This window comes from Oxyura jamaicensis, chromosome 4, assembly GCF_011077185.1.
Source record: "Oxyura jamaicensis isolate SHBP4307 breed ruddy duck chromosome 4, BPBGC_Ojam_1.0, whole genome shotgun sequence".
NCBI classification, from domain to species: domain Eukaryota; kingdom Metazoa; phylum Chordata; class Aves; order Anseriformes; family Anatidae; genus Oxyura; species Oxyura jamaicensis.
The window spans coordinates 28,818,275-28,837,610 of record NC_048896.1 but is presented as its reverse complement, the minus strand read 5'-3'; the positions used below and the strand labels follow the sequence as shown (position 1 = coordinate 28,837,610).

General features: G+C 32.9%; 1 protein-coding gene across 4 annotated transcripts in view; it reads left to right on the top strand.

Annotated features, from left to right (window-relative positions):
- Window positions 1-19,336, top strand: part of FSTL5 (follistatin like 5) — a 348,242-nt gene that overhangs the window by 227,996 nt on the left and 100,910 nt on the right. For all 4 annotated transcript variants that reach the window (XM_035323584.1, XM_035323585.1, XM_035323583.1 and 1 more), the window contains 2 exons: window positions 2,498-2,694; window positions 10,596-10,716. In XM_035323584.1, coding sequence (XP_035179475.1) covers window positions 2,498-2,694; window positions 10,596-10,716 — 318 coding nt within the window. The remainder of the gene's footprint in view (window positions 1-2,497; window positions 2,695-10,595; window positions 10,717-19,336) is intronic.

Here is a 19,336-nt window from a genome sequence, read left to right as displayed (position 1 = left end):
TTCATTAAACTTCAGATCTAAAAGAATGTTTAAAGTGCATAAAAACGTCTTTAGTGGACTGTGATTGAACTTCCAGACTTTTTCCATAACCACTAAGCTCTGAGTAAAAAGTACGGAAAGTGACTGTTACAATGCTTTTCATAATCACATGCTTTATAATTTTAATTTTTGGCTCTAAATTTGTGCTTCTTTATGTAACTTTTCATATGGGAATCTGTTCTATCCATGCAGATGTTCTACATTAAAAAGTATATATTATCATCTAATCATTGTCTTCATAGGTGTGAGAGCTTATATTCAATTCCTGATCAATCATTAAAATGAGAGGCATTGTTTTATGCCCGACAGGGCGGTGGGAAGGATCATGACTTTTTTCAAGTTAATTTTCCACTTCCTTTTCAAACTCAGACCTTTCATGGCTCATCAGAGGTACTGTAACAAATCTAGGATTTAATTGATATTACTAGGAAGTAAAGTTCTTTACATATGTATGTTCCATATTTTTAATGTAAAAATACCTCTTTGCAGTTTTAGAATCAGACTGAGAACCACTAGATCAGAAATAATGTACAGGGGATAAAATCTGGATGTGGTAATTAAGTCTGAGCAGTGTATTATCTAATACATAGCTTGTGTTCGCATTTTTCTCAAGAATATAGATAAAATTGGGAGCATCTCATGTGTAGTGTTAGATTTCTGTTGCACTGGAGTCTCCCTGAAAAAACAACAGTCTAGGAAATACAAAGATGATACGTGCTTTCTTGGTTCAGTCTTTGGGAGTTCCACATCAACGAACTAAAGGCTGCTGAAATTTTGTGCTTTTCCCTCCTCACCCCCTGGAGCTTGCATCCATTCAGATGGCAATGTTTGCTCAGTACAGATTGAGAATAGCTAAGGAATAATTCTATTTCTGTAATGGATATTCTTATGCTAGACCCCTGAAAAGCAGATATATATATAGAAAATAGTCATAAATTGCATGTACTCACTCGATCTCTATGCCTCTGGTAGGTAAGGAGAAATCTGTGAATACTATATGTAGCTTAGGCTGTCAGTTAAATACAGCTTGGGTTTGTTTCTTGCTGTTAATACAGTGGGGTTTGGCAGATAGCTATATATCAGACAGTGACATTTAGAAAACAAATACATTATATATATATATATAGACACATATCCTAGAAAGGTTGGGATTCTTAAGAATATTTTGCCTGTGCAATTTAACCTTAATCTTAGGAGTCCTCCTCTTCTAGATCTGAGTCTCACTGTAATATAGTGAGGAACATTTAAGAACTTTCTCTCTCTGCTTTATGAAACGGTGATGGAGGTATGTAGTGATGCAGTCGCCATAATAATGCATACACCATTAAATACACTAAAATAATACAAAATAATAAACTGCAGTGTCATAAATGTAACAAAATAAAACAGTTCTGTAGGCAATTTGTTTGAGGTAAACATTTATTCCTCATTTACACTTGTATTTTCATTAGCATCTAAAAGAATTGGAACACAGCTTTCTTTGCTAATCAGCACAGCATATCTCTGTGGCATTGGATTCTCTATTTGGAGATAACAAGTAGTAGCCAACTAAATGTCTGCAATAAATACATGGCAACTGTATTTTGCTGGTCTGCATTTACATGTCCTATTAAAAACACGTTTGAAGTATTAAGGTTATCTCAATAATAACAAAAATTTCTAAAACAGTATCTATGTTCAATTTAAAATGTACAGCATCTGATGTAAGAGAATACCAGAAACAGATGTTGTGTTATGGTTTAGAATAAATAGCAACTGTAATTACTGACTGTAATCAGTGTATGAAGGATATTTGTTGTAGCAATTTTCACTTTATAAAAAGACTTGATAATGAAGAGACTAAACTAGATCTTATCATAGACATCCTTTTTCTTCCCCGGTGATCCCAAATTCTCTTGTTCATGTAAGTTTTATATGTCCAGTACATGAAAAGATAAATCCAGTTTATGAGCACTCAAGTGTAATTTCTACTTTCTGAAGTCAAATGCTGTTAGGAAGTGTATTTTTTGTAATGTATGATTTCCTGTAATATTTTCAGGTTTTGAGGTATTATGAATGTTTACATAAAATGCATTAACAAAGGTAACATTTTACCTTTAGATATCTTTAGATATCTATAATTAGATATCTAAAAAGATAGATTCTAAATATCTATCTAGATTCTAGATATCTAAAGATTCAGAAATCTTTAGATAGTCCCTTCTTTATGACTTTCCTTACTTGCCATGCAGAGAAAAATAAACAGTGTCTAGAACTGCAGTTATTTTTGGCCTTAATCTGAAGACCAGATAAAGAAATTATATGGATCAAACCAGATCAACCTATTCCTTGCCTCATAAAGCAATGCTGTTGGAGATAATACTTTTTTTTTTTTTTTTTTTTTTTTTTTTTTTTTCATTTAAGCTCTTTCTGAGAAATCAAATTCAAAATAAGCTTGTGTTGTGTATTTCCTTTTCAGGAGATAAATGCAAACCTACTGAATACACTAAAGTGAAAAATATGTTATTGGATCTACAAAGTCAGAGATACGTTGCACAATCAAAAGATAAACATGTTGATGAGAAAATGGCTTTAAAGAAGATTCTCGTAGATCAAATGTTTAATTATTTTGATTCAGACAGCAATGGACTTGTGGACACAAATGAATTATCTCAGGTAAGATTTAGATTTTGTTACCATTAGTCATGGTAGCTATTCGTTTGCTTTTGTCCAAACTTATACGTGGAATATTATGTCTCAGTATGCTGTCACTTTAGAAAATATATAATAATCTTTGAGGTGGAAAACTTAATTCAAGAATTTTGGAAAAAAAAGTGAATTATTCAGGAATTCCGTGGTAATTATTGAGAAACTTGAATACAGTGCTTTAAAATATACATGGCGGTAGGTTGCTTTGGCCATTAAATGTTTTATTGTCTACTGCATGCTATCATAAAATCCAACTGTATAGATGTATTTCAGGAGTAAAAATAAAAAAAGATATTTTAAAGTATTTTAAAGTATTTCTGTAATGCTAAATGGGTATTACTGCGTTGTGCAAGTAGTAAAATAAGTTAGCACTGGAGAAATATAATAGCAGTTTTGAATAGAGTTCATGGTGTCTCTAAACAGCAAGCTTTATTAACTAATTAAAGATTTACACCAATAATTGTTGTTCTAGAAGGCATGACAGCACTTGTTAAAATAGACCCAAAAGAGCTAACTATTAAGAGTGTTGTTATAGCGAATGTATTTTGATTTAATGGGCAGTGTAGAAATCCATTTTTGAAAAATCCAGCCATATTAATGTATCAAATACTAGGCAGCCATGGAAAAAATCTTTCAGAACTTCTGCTTTTAAGAGAAATTGGTGGTTTTATATATTTTACAAATGATATTTCTTATACTGCATAAATATATAGGATACATAGTAATCATATAGATGTACAAATTATATTTAATACATTGACAGTAATTGGTATATTGTTTGGCAATATGAAGAAACTCAATTTTAGATCATTTTCACAAACATGGAGGCAGGTCAAATGGCCTTAAACCCCAGTCATGGAACTTTGTTCTTTTTGCTAAAATTCATAGCAGAACATCAAATTATTAAATCCAAAGAATAATGAAAATAAATTCATTGTTCATGCTGTGTGGTTTGTTAGTGTGTGTTTTGATGAGACACAAAGAGCTAACCTATTGCACTCAGAAATCATACTACCTTTCTGCCCTCTAATAATTTTGAGACCAGGAAAAATCTGTATTATAGAAAAAAAAAAATATGTTCAAAATTAATGTTGAACTAAAACTTCATTTATTAATGCATATTGTTAATATTAAATCTCATCTATTTTGCTGTGCAATGACTGCAAATTCTTTGACGGCCTTATGTTATGCGTGTCCATCTAGACATGCTACCTTATGTAAAATGAGAGTAATCAGCTGGATATTGAACATGATGACACCAATGCTACAAATGTATTGGTGTATTTTGGATCAGAAATCACAATAAAGTTCTTTTCTTTGCATGTTGATGCAAGGGAAACAAATTATACTCTTCAGGAAAAGCAAAATTGTTACTTTTTATTAAAAAGAAAGCAACTTCAAATATTGAAAAAGTAAAAAAAAATAAAAAATAAATCTAACAAATTAAGAATTGGCAGGCCATTACTTTCTTTCATTTGAACAATTTTGCCATCTGGGTAGATTTTTTTTTCTATGGCTGTGTAGTCTAAATCCAAATCGTAGTTCACAAATAATTATTACCTCATTACACAGTGTAAAGGTCAAACAAGGTAGTCTGTAATTAAGATAAAGAAGCTATGGGATAATGCAACTCCAGGCAGGTTAAGTAAACACTTTCTAGTCATAGAAAAATGACTTTTAGTCATAAATGCAGCATATCTACAAGATTTCTAGTAAATTGAGGGGGTTCCATAAAGGATTTATTTATTTATTTATTTATTTATTTATTCAAGCTCTTTGAAAGAATATAAATCTAAAATAGAGGAAGGTAATTGATCCTTCATAGGAGAATCATGGTTACCTATGAATATTCAGTTGTTAAGCAACTCATTTGTATTCTCTCAAGTCATGCAAAAACAAACTGTGTTGTAATACAGAGTTATAAATTGAACTTCAATTTTTCTGTTACTGTAGACTGCCTGATCGCTATATATTGTTGTTGCCTATGCAGAAAAGAAAAAACACCAGAAGTGATATGAGGAGACATGGGAACAAAATATGTTTTTCTAGTGGTGAATGCAATTATTCCCATATGGTGGAGCTGGCATTTTAGAACAGTAAACCTTTTCTGCATACCACCGAAGAAAGATATTAGCATCCTTACTTACAAACTAATAGCTGTAATTTCAAATACATTTCTCGTATTTACCAGGTTAACATACTGTGAATGAAAGATGTTACTTTTTTTTTTTTTTTTTTTTTTTTTTTTAAATTATCCTTACTTCTGCATTTTACATTGATGTTTTCTCAGTGGCATTTGATTCCAATTATTGAGATCAAACCAAATAATAATAATAATAATAAACAACCAAATGAAACACATGAAACTACAAAGTTCACCGCTGTTTCATGGAATGATGAGTGGAGATTATGGGACCTACTGTGAGATAAAACATGCCATTTTCATGTATTAGTCTTATATGCTTCAAGAACAGATTATATCAAAAAGATTTCTCATAAAGTGTGATGAACCTTTGAAATGTGTCACATATCCGTCTGTGTTTGTAGGTAAATACACAAGGCTGGTGTTTGTGTATGTAGCATCTTTACATAAAGCATCAAATCAAGAGTTTTCATGTTAAATGTTGTTTAAAAAAACACCCTTGAATAGGAAATGAAATGCTGTTGCATTTATGGTTATGTGCGGATAGGTGTACTTATCTGTAAACATGTAGATTGTCATACATCAGTAGAACACAGTCTGAGTTGTATCTATAAACAACTTGTTTACAATGTATCAGCTTAAAAAATGTAATCTGAAGGAATTATAGATTTAATTGCTTTATTTAGTACAGCATTAATTGCTATTAAATGTAATTGTAAGATAACATTTTAATTCTTCTGGTTGTTAAGCCTTTAATTTCCTTCTTTTCTCAGATTGCTTCATTAAGTGTCAGTTATTATATTTGCTAACAAACTGGTGATTTGTTATTTGAGGTCAGATTTTTTTTATTTGACCTGGCCTAAATTACGGCTCTGTGTTTTCATTCAAAGATTAAAATTCCTAAACTGTGCTCCCTGTGTTGTGTTGGTGAGATCTGAGGGGGGAAAAATAATAACCATTTGTTTTGTAAAAACAAATTTTGTAAAAACAAATAACCATTTGTTTTGTAAAAACAAATGGTCTCACAATTAGCCATAAGCAGAGCAACAATTTTGCTTTGGTTTGTTTTACCTTTTACCTGTTTGTAGTATGGAAATAAATACTTCACTATCTTTATGGAAATGCGAAGTAAAATGTTTTAGCATAAATGCTTGTGAGCATTTTCTGGTATGAATTTTTATCTCGTAAATCTGAAATCAAATAATGCCATGTATGGTACAACTTGTATGGCACAATTTGTATGGCATGATCATAAATTTGTGCAGAACTTCTTAATCAGGCTTTAACCTTCATAGTAAGAATTTGTTTCTAGTATGATTTTTTTTTTCCAGTTTCTATCCTCCCTCCATAACTAATCATTTTACTATCTAATTTAAGCAATTTGTAGAATTTGTAGACATACAAAGATTAACGAATTGGCTCAAGAATCACTTCATTCAAATTTTATTCTTCCTTCTTGTAAAGATGAAGGTTAATTTAATTTAAAACTCAAAGAACACTGTTATGTCATCTAATCTAACTTGTTTATCATGGACATGAAATTTCATTCAATTGATCCTACATTTTTAATTGAGAAAATGTAATAACTTGACTTTGTCTGAAGGAAAAAATGTGCACAGAGAAGTGTGAAGCCTTGATTTGAAAACATCAAGGAGAATTTACAGGCCCCATGATTTAAGGTTAATTGCCCAGTAGATTATGATGATTATTATTTTGAGAGATGTTGTTCTTTTTTTTTCATCTGCTTTCCCCCAAAAGTATCTATAGAATTGACACAACACTCAACCATTAGTGTCCCTTTAAAAACAACATAAAACAATACCATAAAGATTTATTTTTTCTCAGCTCCCTTGATGACTTCATCAAGCTTTGAGTTACTTTTTTGGATCATTTATAACCTTAAAAGTTCTATTCTAGCTTCTTTACTGTAAATATAATATATGCAAGAGAAAACTGACTGTTCTGTTTTAGCACTGGTCCCACAACTGGAACATACAAAAGCAAAAATTGCCTTTCTACCTCCAGTTACCTTGCTACATTTCCAAAGATCATACTGCTGGCTTAGGCTACAGAATGATCCTGGAATTTATGAGACTGCCTTATCCACAGCAAATCCTACTTCTTTTTCAGATAAAAGGCTTTCCAGGGTACATTTATCCTCTTTAAGTCTATGTTTAGGTTCTTGTTTTTAGAAGAATGACCTTACATTTGGCTCTGTGAAATCATAGATATAGATCCTTTCCCTGAAAACATCTAACCATGTGATCCATTTCATTCCATATGCTGCACTGTCCTTCTCTTCATTATTATTCACCTCACCAGTATATACCATCTGTCTTTATTTATTTATTTTTAAATTATCAAAAATAATTGGGATTCATTTTTGGACCTTCAAAATCCCACTGGATTCTTTTGGCATACATGATTCCTTAGTGACACCTATTTTTTCAGGTTTTGCAATTACTGACATTTTTATTTATTCCATATATGCATTACTGGTATTGCACAGTATTACTGTTTTTTTCTTGTAATGATATAGGGTGTGAAATTAAAAAAATATTCAAGAAGCTATTATGTTTAGCAAGATACCTTTGTAAATTAAATGCCTAACATAAGTAAAACAAAATGAAAACATGTTTTTCTGAAAGGCTGTATTTCTTAGAAGGTGGTGTTAAAAAAAAAAACTATGATGGGACAGCATTTAGAAATATAAAAAATATTCAGTCTTCATTTGTAAATTCTACTGTTTATTTCTTGAACAGCTGCTGATAATTTTTCTTGCCCTGTTTGATTTTGTGTGTGTGTGTGTGTGTGTGCTGTCATTGTATGTCCCACCTTATGGAATCTTACTGATAAGTGAACATTTATTAAAAGGTAATGTCAACAAAAAAAAGATGGTGAGATAGGGACTCCTGAGAGCAGGCAGTTTGGTTCCGCTGATTTTAAAACAGTTGGTGCTAACCTAAGTTCCTAAACATGTTTTCTGTTTGCTAACACCTTGGTAAGTGGTCAGCTTTGCTCTGCTAGTGTCTCATATAGATTGCAATTTCAAATGGCAGTCAATCGTATCAAACTACAATTTTCGACTGTGTCCTGGTTTCAGTTAGGACAGTTATTTTTCCTCCTAGTAGCTGGTAGGGTGCTATGTTTTGGATTAGGATGAGAAGAGTGCTGATAATATGCTGATGTTTTAATTGCTGCAGAGCACTGCTTATACTAAGCCAAGGACTTTTCAGCTCCTCGCTCTGTCCTGCCAGCGGGCAGGCTGGGGGTGCAGCAAAAGCTGGGAGGGGACAAACCCAGGACAGCTGACCCAAACTGGCCAAAGGGGTATTCCATACCATCTGACGTCATGCTAAACAATATATAGGGGTGGCTAGCCGGGCTGGGGGGGCCGGCTGCTCGGGGTTGGACTGGGCATCGGTCAGCGGGTGGTGAGCAATTGCATTGTGCATCACTTGTTTGTACATATTATTATTATTATCATTATTATTTTCTATCTTAATAAACTGTCTTTATCTCAACTCACAGGCTTCACTTTCCCGTTTCTCTCCCCCATCCCAGAGAGGGAGGGGGGAGGGTGAGCGAACGGCTGTGTGGTGTTTAGCTGCCAGTCGGCAGCTAAACAGACTGAAATGAGTAATTCCAGTTTCTCTTTTCCAAATCCAAATCCCCACATGTTAATGCCTGCTCTGTGATGTATCTCTTGCGATAGAAGGAGAAAAAACAACCAACCAACCAAAACTCGTCAAGATGAATTTTGGTTTTAATCAGAGTTAATTGATGTGTTCCACAGATCACCTGTGGAGTTAGGACATGGCTGGATCTGGCACAGAATAATTCCTATAAGGCAAGAATTGGACTACGCTTAAGACCAATCATGATATGAAATCATTCTTCACCTTCTAAAATCTGTCCTCATGGATATATTGGAGGGGATCTATATATTGATCAAAAATGAGTGAAATTTCCAAAAAAATCCCCAAATTTCCCCAAAAATCCCCAAAGTGTATTGCTAATGTAAAGATAGCTTTATATAAACTGATCTCATATCTGTAATCAAAATGATAGTCTTTCTAGAGATGAGACTTAAATGCCAGAAAAAACATAGCTACCTACAGTATAATTCTTGGAAATATCTCAAATATTCTGGCTAATCTTTTAAGGAATTATTGTTATTAATAATTATTTTATCCTGTTACTGTTACTTTAAAAATAAAATTGAACAATTATTAAATGAAAAGCATCATGATACAGTTTTTAGCTCAAATGATAGAAGCTGAGACTGCCAGACCATGGTACTGTTAAAGGTAAGTGTTGGTGGGCTGCAACAGCAGGTTTTATTATCTCTTCTTGGTTGTAAGGTTTAATCCCAACTGAAGCTAATGGGAATACATGTTTTTAACAACTTCAGACTAGCTTTTATAGGAGGGGGGGAAAAAAAAAAAAAGTAAAGACAGTGCTTCTCACCACAAATGTTCTGTTTTCATGAACCAGCTGTGATTTTAAGCACATTCTCTGGCTTAAAAGCTCAAAGATTTTTCAGTGTACACACCGCTGTATCTTTAGTACTGCTTGTTTAACTACAGTGGACTTAGTTATTAATTTTTCCCGTTTTTGTCCTTTATGTACTAGCTGTAAGATTTCATTTCTTTTTTTTAATTCAGTTTTTTGTAAACCTAATAAACAGTCTGTTAAAGGATGAGAAGTGTGTTCAGGTAGCATAGTATGTTCAGGTAGCATAATATGCATCTTTCATTAATTATAACTAAAGGTGTTTTCATGGCAATTTTTCTTATCTGTAAGAATGTAATTTTTCTTTCTAATGTGCTAGCAAGGTTATTGTATTTTATACCGCTTTTAAATTTATGTTTGTGTTCTTTTTTCACTGTAATTCTCCTTTTGTTCTCTTTCATGTTTAGAAATTTTCTATTTACATAAATAATAACTGAATCTTTCAGTAACGTGAAAATGTTCTTTATACATATACCACATAAAATTAAAATTGTAAACATTTTCAATTAATAATGTCTTCAGAGTTCCTTGGATGTAGCCCAGGTAGATGTCTACAGCATATACAGACTTTAAATCTAAATGGTGCACCACTTAAAGAACTAGTATCTGTTAATTATGATCTGTTTACCAAGTGGATGTGCCCCCACAGAGAAACAGGGGTCTTTTCAGGTCAACTACTTTTATAATAGGTCCTTGAGAAGATAATAGGCTTCTCAAAAGCCTCTGAGAATCTGATACAATTAGTAGGGTAATCAGAGTTTATTTTAGTTAATTTTGAAAATGTCTTAATTGTTTTTTGTGGTTAGGAATTACTGAGGGGAAAAAGACATTATACCATGTATACTTGGGACATTATTCTCTCATGGATATTTGAACGTTCCTTAATCAGCATTCATATATGTCTAAAGTAAAATCATCTTTATCATTCATAGTGTCTTTGTAGTGCTTCTGTCTAGCCACATTATGTATATTCTCTATGCATTCTAAAAAATTTTGGTTAATCTCAGTGAGTCTGTCCTAAAGGTATTAACTTTTAAAACTGCAATAAATAATTACAAAGTATCTGGACATCCCTGACTTTACACAGTTGCAGTTCATTGCCCCACAGCAACCTTAAAATGATCTATTAAATGATTATTAGAAACAATTAATTATACCAGAAAACTCTAAGAGCTCAAATGTAATTTCATGGTTATAATTTTCTTGTCAGGTAATAAAACGGGATGAGCTTGGCAAGGATCTGTCTGACTGCTCTCTGTTCGATTTGCTGAAATACGATGATTATAATAGTGACAAGCACCTAGGTCTGGAAGAATTCTATAGAGCTTTTCGTAAGTACAAAGATTAGCCTATTCTTCTTTCATTTTTTTTTCTATTTCTTGCTTTATCTTTCTAAAATGGTATTTTTTATTTTTAGATTTTGATACATCAAGATGCTGTTCTTAAACAATGGGTATAATTTAGCAGTCATGATACTGTAGAAAACTCCTTAGTGGAAATCAATAAGAGATCTATTAGTGTCCTGATTTCTGAGGTATTTTGGTAATGGAGAATTTGTAGATAATCTTTCTCAATGCCAACATGCATTGAAAAGTCTGTGTTGTGCACAAGTCCTAGTGCAGTCAGGACATTGCTATAGCACTCAAAAAGGTAGAACACTTCCCTGTACCTTTTCTTTATAACTGCTGATAAAACCATTTCTGATGAACCCAGCAACAAATTACTTCAATTAAGTGCTCTGAGTCTTCACAGGACTCAGAGAGAGGTACAGGTTTGTTGTGTAGTTTTGCCAGGTGCTTGTTCTTTGCCACAAGTGACTGAGACAAATGAATAGAGTACATATGGACACTTTAATGAAGCCACTGGAGTATGGGTCAATGTGGTAGTGCGTAGCAGAGAGAATTAAGATGATTTCTAGTCCAACATTCATTTCTCTATATAAGGTTTTTCAGATTGTCTGTGTGTGTGTATTCACTACATAGTTTGAAAATTAAACCTCAAAAAGTTTCCAGTTCATTGTGTGCCCAATAGCCAAAGGAATGTGGAATACCATTAGTGTCTGTAATTAGGGCACAACAAATACTCTTTCAATAAAGGTAAAAAAAAATAAATAGCTCTAGTTCCCCTGTGTTTGGTCTTGAGACCAAAAGTATTAACAAAACATCAAAAACATCTACATCAAAAGTATTAACAAAAATTACATCTTTCTGTGAAAGCATACTAAGTGAAACAAAACTAAATCAAATTAAATGGTAGCTATCTGGTCAAGCTGAACTCAAGCTGAAACCAAGCACTCCACACAAGCCAAGCCAAACCCAAAGTGAACATGACAGCTTCAGTCCAGAGGTGTTTACTGTCACCTGTTACTAGCAATGGCAAGTCTGTATTTATAAGGATACAGAGAATTAATGTGGATTGGAACCAGCTCCATGTAAGGAAGGATAGGTAAGAAGTGCATCACATCTTCTACCATTAAAGCACCTCTTCAGTTAAACATCAAACTTAAGAATTAAGCATGTTAATTTCCTTTAATAAAACAACGTAGGAATGTTGAAAAGATTTATTCCAAACAATAACTGTTGTTTTTTTCAGAATTTTCTTTTGGTATTTAAATATTTTAACATCATATTTCAAAATTATGATTGCAGGTATTGTAATTATGAAGTGATAATTTTGTACAGCATGGGAATGGTAATTTTTGACCGGCTCTTACACTTCCAAACATGTAGAAAAAGCAATCTAATCAAAATATGAAGGATATTTTTAAGTATTTCTCATCACTATATCTTGATTAGAATTGAGCAATAGTATTAAAAGGGGATAATTCTTGAAAACATTATGGTTTTATTTTTTAGTTTAAAAAGTTTATAAGACATCTGTTATCCTAAATTGAAAATGCTTGAACTATAATTTTTTTTGACCCCTTACACAGTCTTGTCCCTTGAGCTGATAGTGTATTTCTCTCTAGTTTTTAATTCTTTTATCTTCACCTTTTAAATCTACATTTAGATCCTAATCTCAATGTAATACCTGATACTCCCAGTGGATAATGCCTCTTTAAATATTAGCAGTAGTGTGGTGGGTCTGAAAACTGTTAACTGTTATCATCCTCACTAAAGGTTGTCTGCCCTGGACAATAAGTTATTGACATTTGTTTAATCTGAAGGACAATGGGGGGGGAGGGAAAGTTTGTAATGCTGGAGAAATGGATCCTGATCGAAACTGCTGTGCAGAACTCAGTTGTTTTGTTGTTGTTGTTTTCCCCCTTCTTTATTTCGATAACCTTAATGATTGGTTGTAAGCATGAAAAGGGAGTGAAAGAAAGGGAAAAGAAGGGAAGAAGTTCTAATATCATGTTTGTTAAGACAGAGTTAAATGAGCATAGAAATAGAAATACTAGGTCATAAAGAAGGAGGCATGGTATTGGTCACAGCCCCACAGTCTGTGGTAATTTCTCAAGGATGCTTTGGAAGCCAGTCTGTACCTAAACTAGTTAAAACAAAACATATCATAGGTATCAACATATACTCTTAAGGTATATATTTTAATGTGGTGAATATTAAACAGCTCTTATTTTCTAAATGTAAGTGTTAATCAACCTCCACTACCAAGTACAGGAACAGGATACACAATAGAATCTTTCAATAAATCCAGAAAGCTGGAAAAGGTTTGAGAGGAGGCACTGGGGATATTTGAGTCATCAGCTTGAGCCTAAAAAGCGGATAGTAATAAGCAAGCATACCATGCGTGTTTCTAGCTGTGATTTTAAGTGACATTTAAAAACACTTGGATAGGATTTTGAACACAGTTGGGTAGGATTAAAAGCTATTGTCACTATGCTGCTGAACAACCTGCTCCATTGAAGTTGTTTCTTTTTTAAAGGATTAGGCAAAAACATTTTATTTAATATGATTGCCTATCAGTGGGATTAATTATCAGTACTGTCTTATTAGCACTTGCAGGTAGGATTTTTTTGCTTTCAATTGTCTCACTTAATTAGAATTTTGACTGCCATCTAAAGACTCTAAACTCAGAATCAAATATGACTGTAAATTGTACTGCTTTATTAAGAGTTCCCCACAGACAGCAGAAACTAATTTATTTATTTATTTATTTTTCTGGTAGAAAATAAGCCACCTTTTTTCCTTTGGAAGGTCAGATGCTAAGGCAGTAACAACAAAGAAAAAGGCTTGAGAGGGTGCACTGCTTTGGAGGTTTGCACCACATCCCAGTTTGCAAAATGCTATGAGAATATGAAGATGCTTACTGGCTTGCGTAGTGTTTTACATACTAGCAAGACAGATATGACTTTTGTGGTTTCGTGTGTTTTCACATATATCATGAGCTTGGTTTTGGTGCTATGGCGCAGATATCTGCCTAACAGATGTGGTAACAGTTCCACTAGATCAATAGTACCTGTAGAAAGGAGCCTGATTTTTTTTTTTTTTTCTATGATAAAATGCAAAGTTTAGACCTAGATAGGTCTTACAAACATGGGACTGAAGAAATCATTCTGAACATATGGGTCAGTCCTCCACTGCCCTTGCCACATCATATAAAGGTTTAACCCAACAGTGATCTGGCTCCATCTTAGTGTTTTGTTTTGCTTGTTTGTTTTCTTTCCCCAACCAGCCCCAAACTAAAGGATTTTCTATAAGAGAATGTGTTTTTAGACAGGGAAGAGTGTATTTAACTTTATCATAACAAGTGGCAGAAAGCATAAGATGATAGAGCCAAACAAAAGGTAGAAATATGGAATACAGATTCTTGAAAGTTTTTCTTCTCAACCAATGCACATCCTTAGTTTTTCAATGATTTTCTTACTTTATGTAATACGTTCTATGGCATCAAGATAATACTGTTTGCTGTAAATACAGTCTCTGTTTGTCTTCTAGTACTCTCTTCTAAAATAAATCATCTTACATATTTTTCTACTTTAAAGTGCCTTCTAAAATGAAATTTCAAAGCAGGTGCTTTGGGTGGCCTTCATGGTGGCTTGCAAAATCTTGAGGAATACCAGAAGCAAGTAAATAGTAACAAATTATTCTGCTTGATCACTCAGCAGATGCAGATATATATGTAGGCACTTCTCTTTGTGTTCACAATAGCAAGAATGATGGTAATTTAGATATTTATGAATAAGACTGATTGAATACAATGAATACAAATAACAAGTTTATGGTAAATAATAGAACTAAATACTCTAACAATTCACATCCTGCATAAAATGAAGAAGAAAACAGTTCTTCAGTATATTTTTCTGTTGTTAATGTAGAGCTATTTTGATGTTATGCTTAAAAAAGGGGCTATGAAATTAAATACTGAGGACTTACTGAGTGTGCACATTACCACTAGATGTAAAAAAAAAAAAAAATAAAATACCCAAAACAAAATAGGACCTAATCTAATTTTTAAGTTATATTAGAGGTGCTTTACAGTTTCACAGGAACTACATGTGCTACCTTATCTTGAAAGTACAGGTTGAGGTACCACTCAACATGATCAACAGTTTTCTTATCTGTCATGCAGCTCTGATTGAGAATGATGTGTACTGCTAATGTACATGCTGTGGCTCTGTATATTTAAAATTACCTTAGCAGTGCTGTTCAGGTCACGGATACCAGATTCAGGTTTCAAGCCTACCTTATTACTAAGATGTGTGTGAAGCTGTATGTAAACCTACAGTAACAACTGCTGTTACAGAAGATGATGAGAGCTGAAAAATGCAGAACTTCTCATCTTAGCTTTTAGGAGAAGATGTGAGACCAAGTGCCTAATCCGATTGTCAAATCTGGGGCTTTGTTGCATCTTCAATCATGTGGAAGAGCAAGAAGCAAGGAGTGACCACAAAGAAAGGGCTTGTTATGATTAGTTAAGGCTTAGTTATTATCAGATTCTCTCATTCCTGCAAAATGCCTCTAAGACACCACTGCTTTCACTTCTACTTCAATTTGTCAACTGCAGTTATTACAGACAAACATTCCAAAAGTCCTTTTTTGAAATGTGTATCTCTTTCCAAAGAAAAATAGATGACAATGTAGCCCTCCTCCCCTGAATCTAAATATAAAATCTATACTGAATTATTCATTGAAACAAATGAGTGTTCCCATTGGCTTCTGTAAATTATCCTCCAGCCCACAAATCCCAATTCAAAAAATGCTTATTGAATGTATACTTCAAATGATTTCAGTATGAGGTCCCAAATATTGTATGTAATATGAAGCCTGAGACAGAACTTTTCAACTATGATGAGTCTTCAGTAGTAAAGCACATTAACAAATAGTGGAATAAAGAGCTTCTGAGGAAGGAAGAGGTATTATTCTGTCTCCTTCTCTCATTAATTCCTACTCAGCAACAAGTAGTGTGTATCAGATTGTTCCAGAGAGTATTATATTTCAGCACTAACTTCTGAAAATACCAGTTAACATCATACTGAGTAGAAGATATTGGACTTAGTGGCAATATTTTTCTTCTCAACATAATCTATCTTTTAAATTCTTACCTGTGCTATACGTGTTTTCAGTCTAGAGATTATCAGCAGGAAAAGAATACCACCTCTTGTATTGAGTGGGCAGAATTTAAAGCTGATAATTTCAAACAAGTACATTTTTAAGGCATTAAACTATTCCATGGTTTGAAGTACTGTGTGCCTGAAACTTCTCACATGCCACTAAGTCATAATCAATTCATTTTGATGTGTGATGTGGTTCCTCAGTAAAACTGTTGTGGTCAGAGGGAGCTTAAAAAAAGCTCTCTCTGAGTGGAACAGACCTTTTTTTTTAATTTTCTGAATTATTTAATCAAAGTTTTTATGGAAATGAGGAGCTGTAATTCTGTTTAAAAACACATTTCGTCACCCCAAATTATTATTAAGTGTGCAAGATTCTTATTTCTAATTAATTTATATTTCTAAGTCACTTTCGTATGCGCCTACTCTCCTTATACATGTTAAGATCCAGAGCTCAGTAAGCCTCATTGAAAGGTTCAAGGTGCCTTGAAAATGGGTGCTTTGAACCATTGCTGATGGTGGACCTAGCTGTGGGGATCTCTTCAGAGCCCCCATCTCAAGTGTGTCTTGTGATTTGCCCCAAAGTCATATACTATGGTGCAGTGTTACTTCTCTCTCTAAGATTCTTCCAACATATACACAACACACAGCCTGTGTTGCACATTCTTTTGATGCAGCCTTATGAAAACTCATGTTTTACAGGTATTGTATCTCTATAAACTATGATAGTTTTATATGGTACTATCAATCCACAGAACTTTATAAGCAAAAAGATTTATCGTAAAGTTGATATTAGATATTTATTTATTGCAAGGGTCTCTTTTTCCCCATCATGGTTTCTACAATTCTCTTCACAACTGCTGAAGCGTGTGTTTGTTTTGTTTGTTTATTTTTATTTATTATTATATTTTCCCTTAAATGTTGCTATTTGACAATGTAGAAGTCCTCTGGGAAATACTGAGTTGTTGGTACATTTTTGCCCCTTGAATTCTGCATCAAAGTAGGAAATGAACAGCTGTTTTTTAATGTACCTTCTTTATAGTATACATTCTAAACATTTGATAACAATTAATAGTATAGCGGAACTAAAATTTCTTATTCTTTTAAAATTTTGCCTGATTTCTGCCTTTTTCTGTATAAGGAAAAAAATGAAAGATTTTATCAATATATTGCCAGATCAGATACTGTACGTTTTTCATTAAGTTTTGATAAAGTGTGGCATTTTCTGTAGCCCTACTAGTGTTTCTCCCAGGCCGCAGAATGTTTGTACTGACCTAGGTGACTTAAGAAACAGGTAAGATGTATTAAAATGAATTAGTCCTATTGTAGCGTGAATAAGTTGTTATTTCATGAACTGAGTTGCGTAGAAACAGAATACTAATATAGTCATTCATGATACCACAATACTAAATAAATGATATGTAATTTTGTAAATTTACAGCTGTAAATTTAGCTGTAAAAAAAATTGTGGTGAGTTTCAGTATTGCTGGAGCTATTGTCTTTATGTTGCTAATTCAGATTTTCATATTCATATTTTCATTCAGATTTTCAAATTCATATTTCATCTTTGCAAGGCAGTGTCCCTGTAAGATTAGGATTTGACTGATGTTTCAACATCCACAAACACCTTTAGATATTGTAAAAAACATTACAAGACACATTTAAAATAATACTTTATAATCATAGTCACCTTTATTAATATTTATTAAAGGAAGCATTTTTTCTCCAAAACAGGGGCCAGGAGATGGAGGAGAGAAAATGCTTCCAGGGTTTTACCCACAAGGGGTAATGACTTTGTTAAAGGAGATGATCACTAGATTATTGCTAGTAAGAACATTAAGTATCTACTTCAAGGCAAAATTACACTTCTGGAACTATTGTGAATATTAATAGGCTCATAAAACATTTAGTAAGAAAGCCTCTTTAGCATTTATTGTGTTCTTTGCACTCAGGAAATTATCTCCTTATCTGGATTTCATATTTAAAATTTGTCACCAGTTTCAACCTAGAGTAGTTGGCTATAAATAGTTTATCAATAATAAATATATATTTAAACAAAATTTCAGAAGTATTATCGTCATTTTAAGTCTAAATACAAGTTATTTTTCCTTTAACATATTTAAGGTATTTAGGAACCAGCATGCAGACATCCTTTTTCTCTTAACAAGTGAGCAAACAAAACAACAACATCAAAAAAAAAAAACAGTACATGTTAGGTTCCATTTAGGTCATGAGTGTGATTTTGAAAACAAAGTCTCAGGTACATGCATGAGATAGGTGCTTTATTTTCCATACAGCTGAATGTGAAAATATTGAATCCGCTTACTCAAAGGAGATTACTACTGCATGTTGACGTAATCTGTGTTCTAGCTCACTATTAAATTTCAATAATAAAATAGTTGGCTTTTTTATTATTTTTTTTTTTAAGATTTGTCAGAAACATTGCTAACTAGAGATCTGAAGTAATCTTGCATTAACGTGATAAGATTCTAAGGCAATTTCTCAAGTGTGCTTAGGAAATGGAAAAATATTAAAGAAAAGTTGGATCTAAGACATAGCCCCAAGACATCAAAAGGGTACTTTTTGATCACTAAAATAATTTAAGTATTTCATATGAAGACTGAATGAAATAGATTGCTTTTCTGTCAAAAAGCAATCAATTCATTTCTTTGGAGGACTTTTTGAGCTGCTTTGTGTCGTCTTATGCTCCATGCAAGGCTGATTTTGCTGGTTGTTCTTAAGTAGCAAGCACTAGTGTTCACCTTAGAAAATTGTTATGAAGTAACTTTATTCCGAAATTTGGTAGGTTTTCTTGCTTTTTACTTCCTGGGCTATTATGCAGTCCAAAGCAACAACTTCCCTGAGAAGAGACTCTTGGAGTTTTTGTTTCGTTGTTTGTTTTTTATAGCTTATCTACTCTGCTGATTTTCTTTGATTCTATTCACACATATAGGTAAATAAAGATATTGTTACAGTCAGAAGATGATTGTAAAAGTGTTTTAGTAATCCCTGGGATATCTGGATTTCTTAAGCATATCTGACATATGCATTCAGATTCCTTTTTATGGCATAGTTTACACCTAGATTGTATGAAAGTACATTGGAAATCCTGTAAATGGGGTTAATAAAAAAAAAAAAATAGTTTTGCAAAGCTTGTGAGTTTTGCTGTTGATGTTAGTGTTACAGTAAAGTGTATTACAATGTATTGAGAAAGGTTTTTTGGTTTTTTTTTGATTGAATGCCTTCAAATATCCATTACATACGATAAAGACAACATAGTTGAAAAAATGTCTCAATTGCAACGATTGGAGAAGAAACTATCTGAGTTCATTCCATTTTTCATACAGAATTAGGTTCTGGCAAAGTGTTCATGTTTCTGGAAATGTCATTACTAACTTCATTTCCAAAACATAATAGCACAATTTAAAGTTTTACTATAGTAT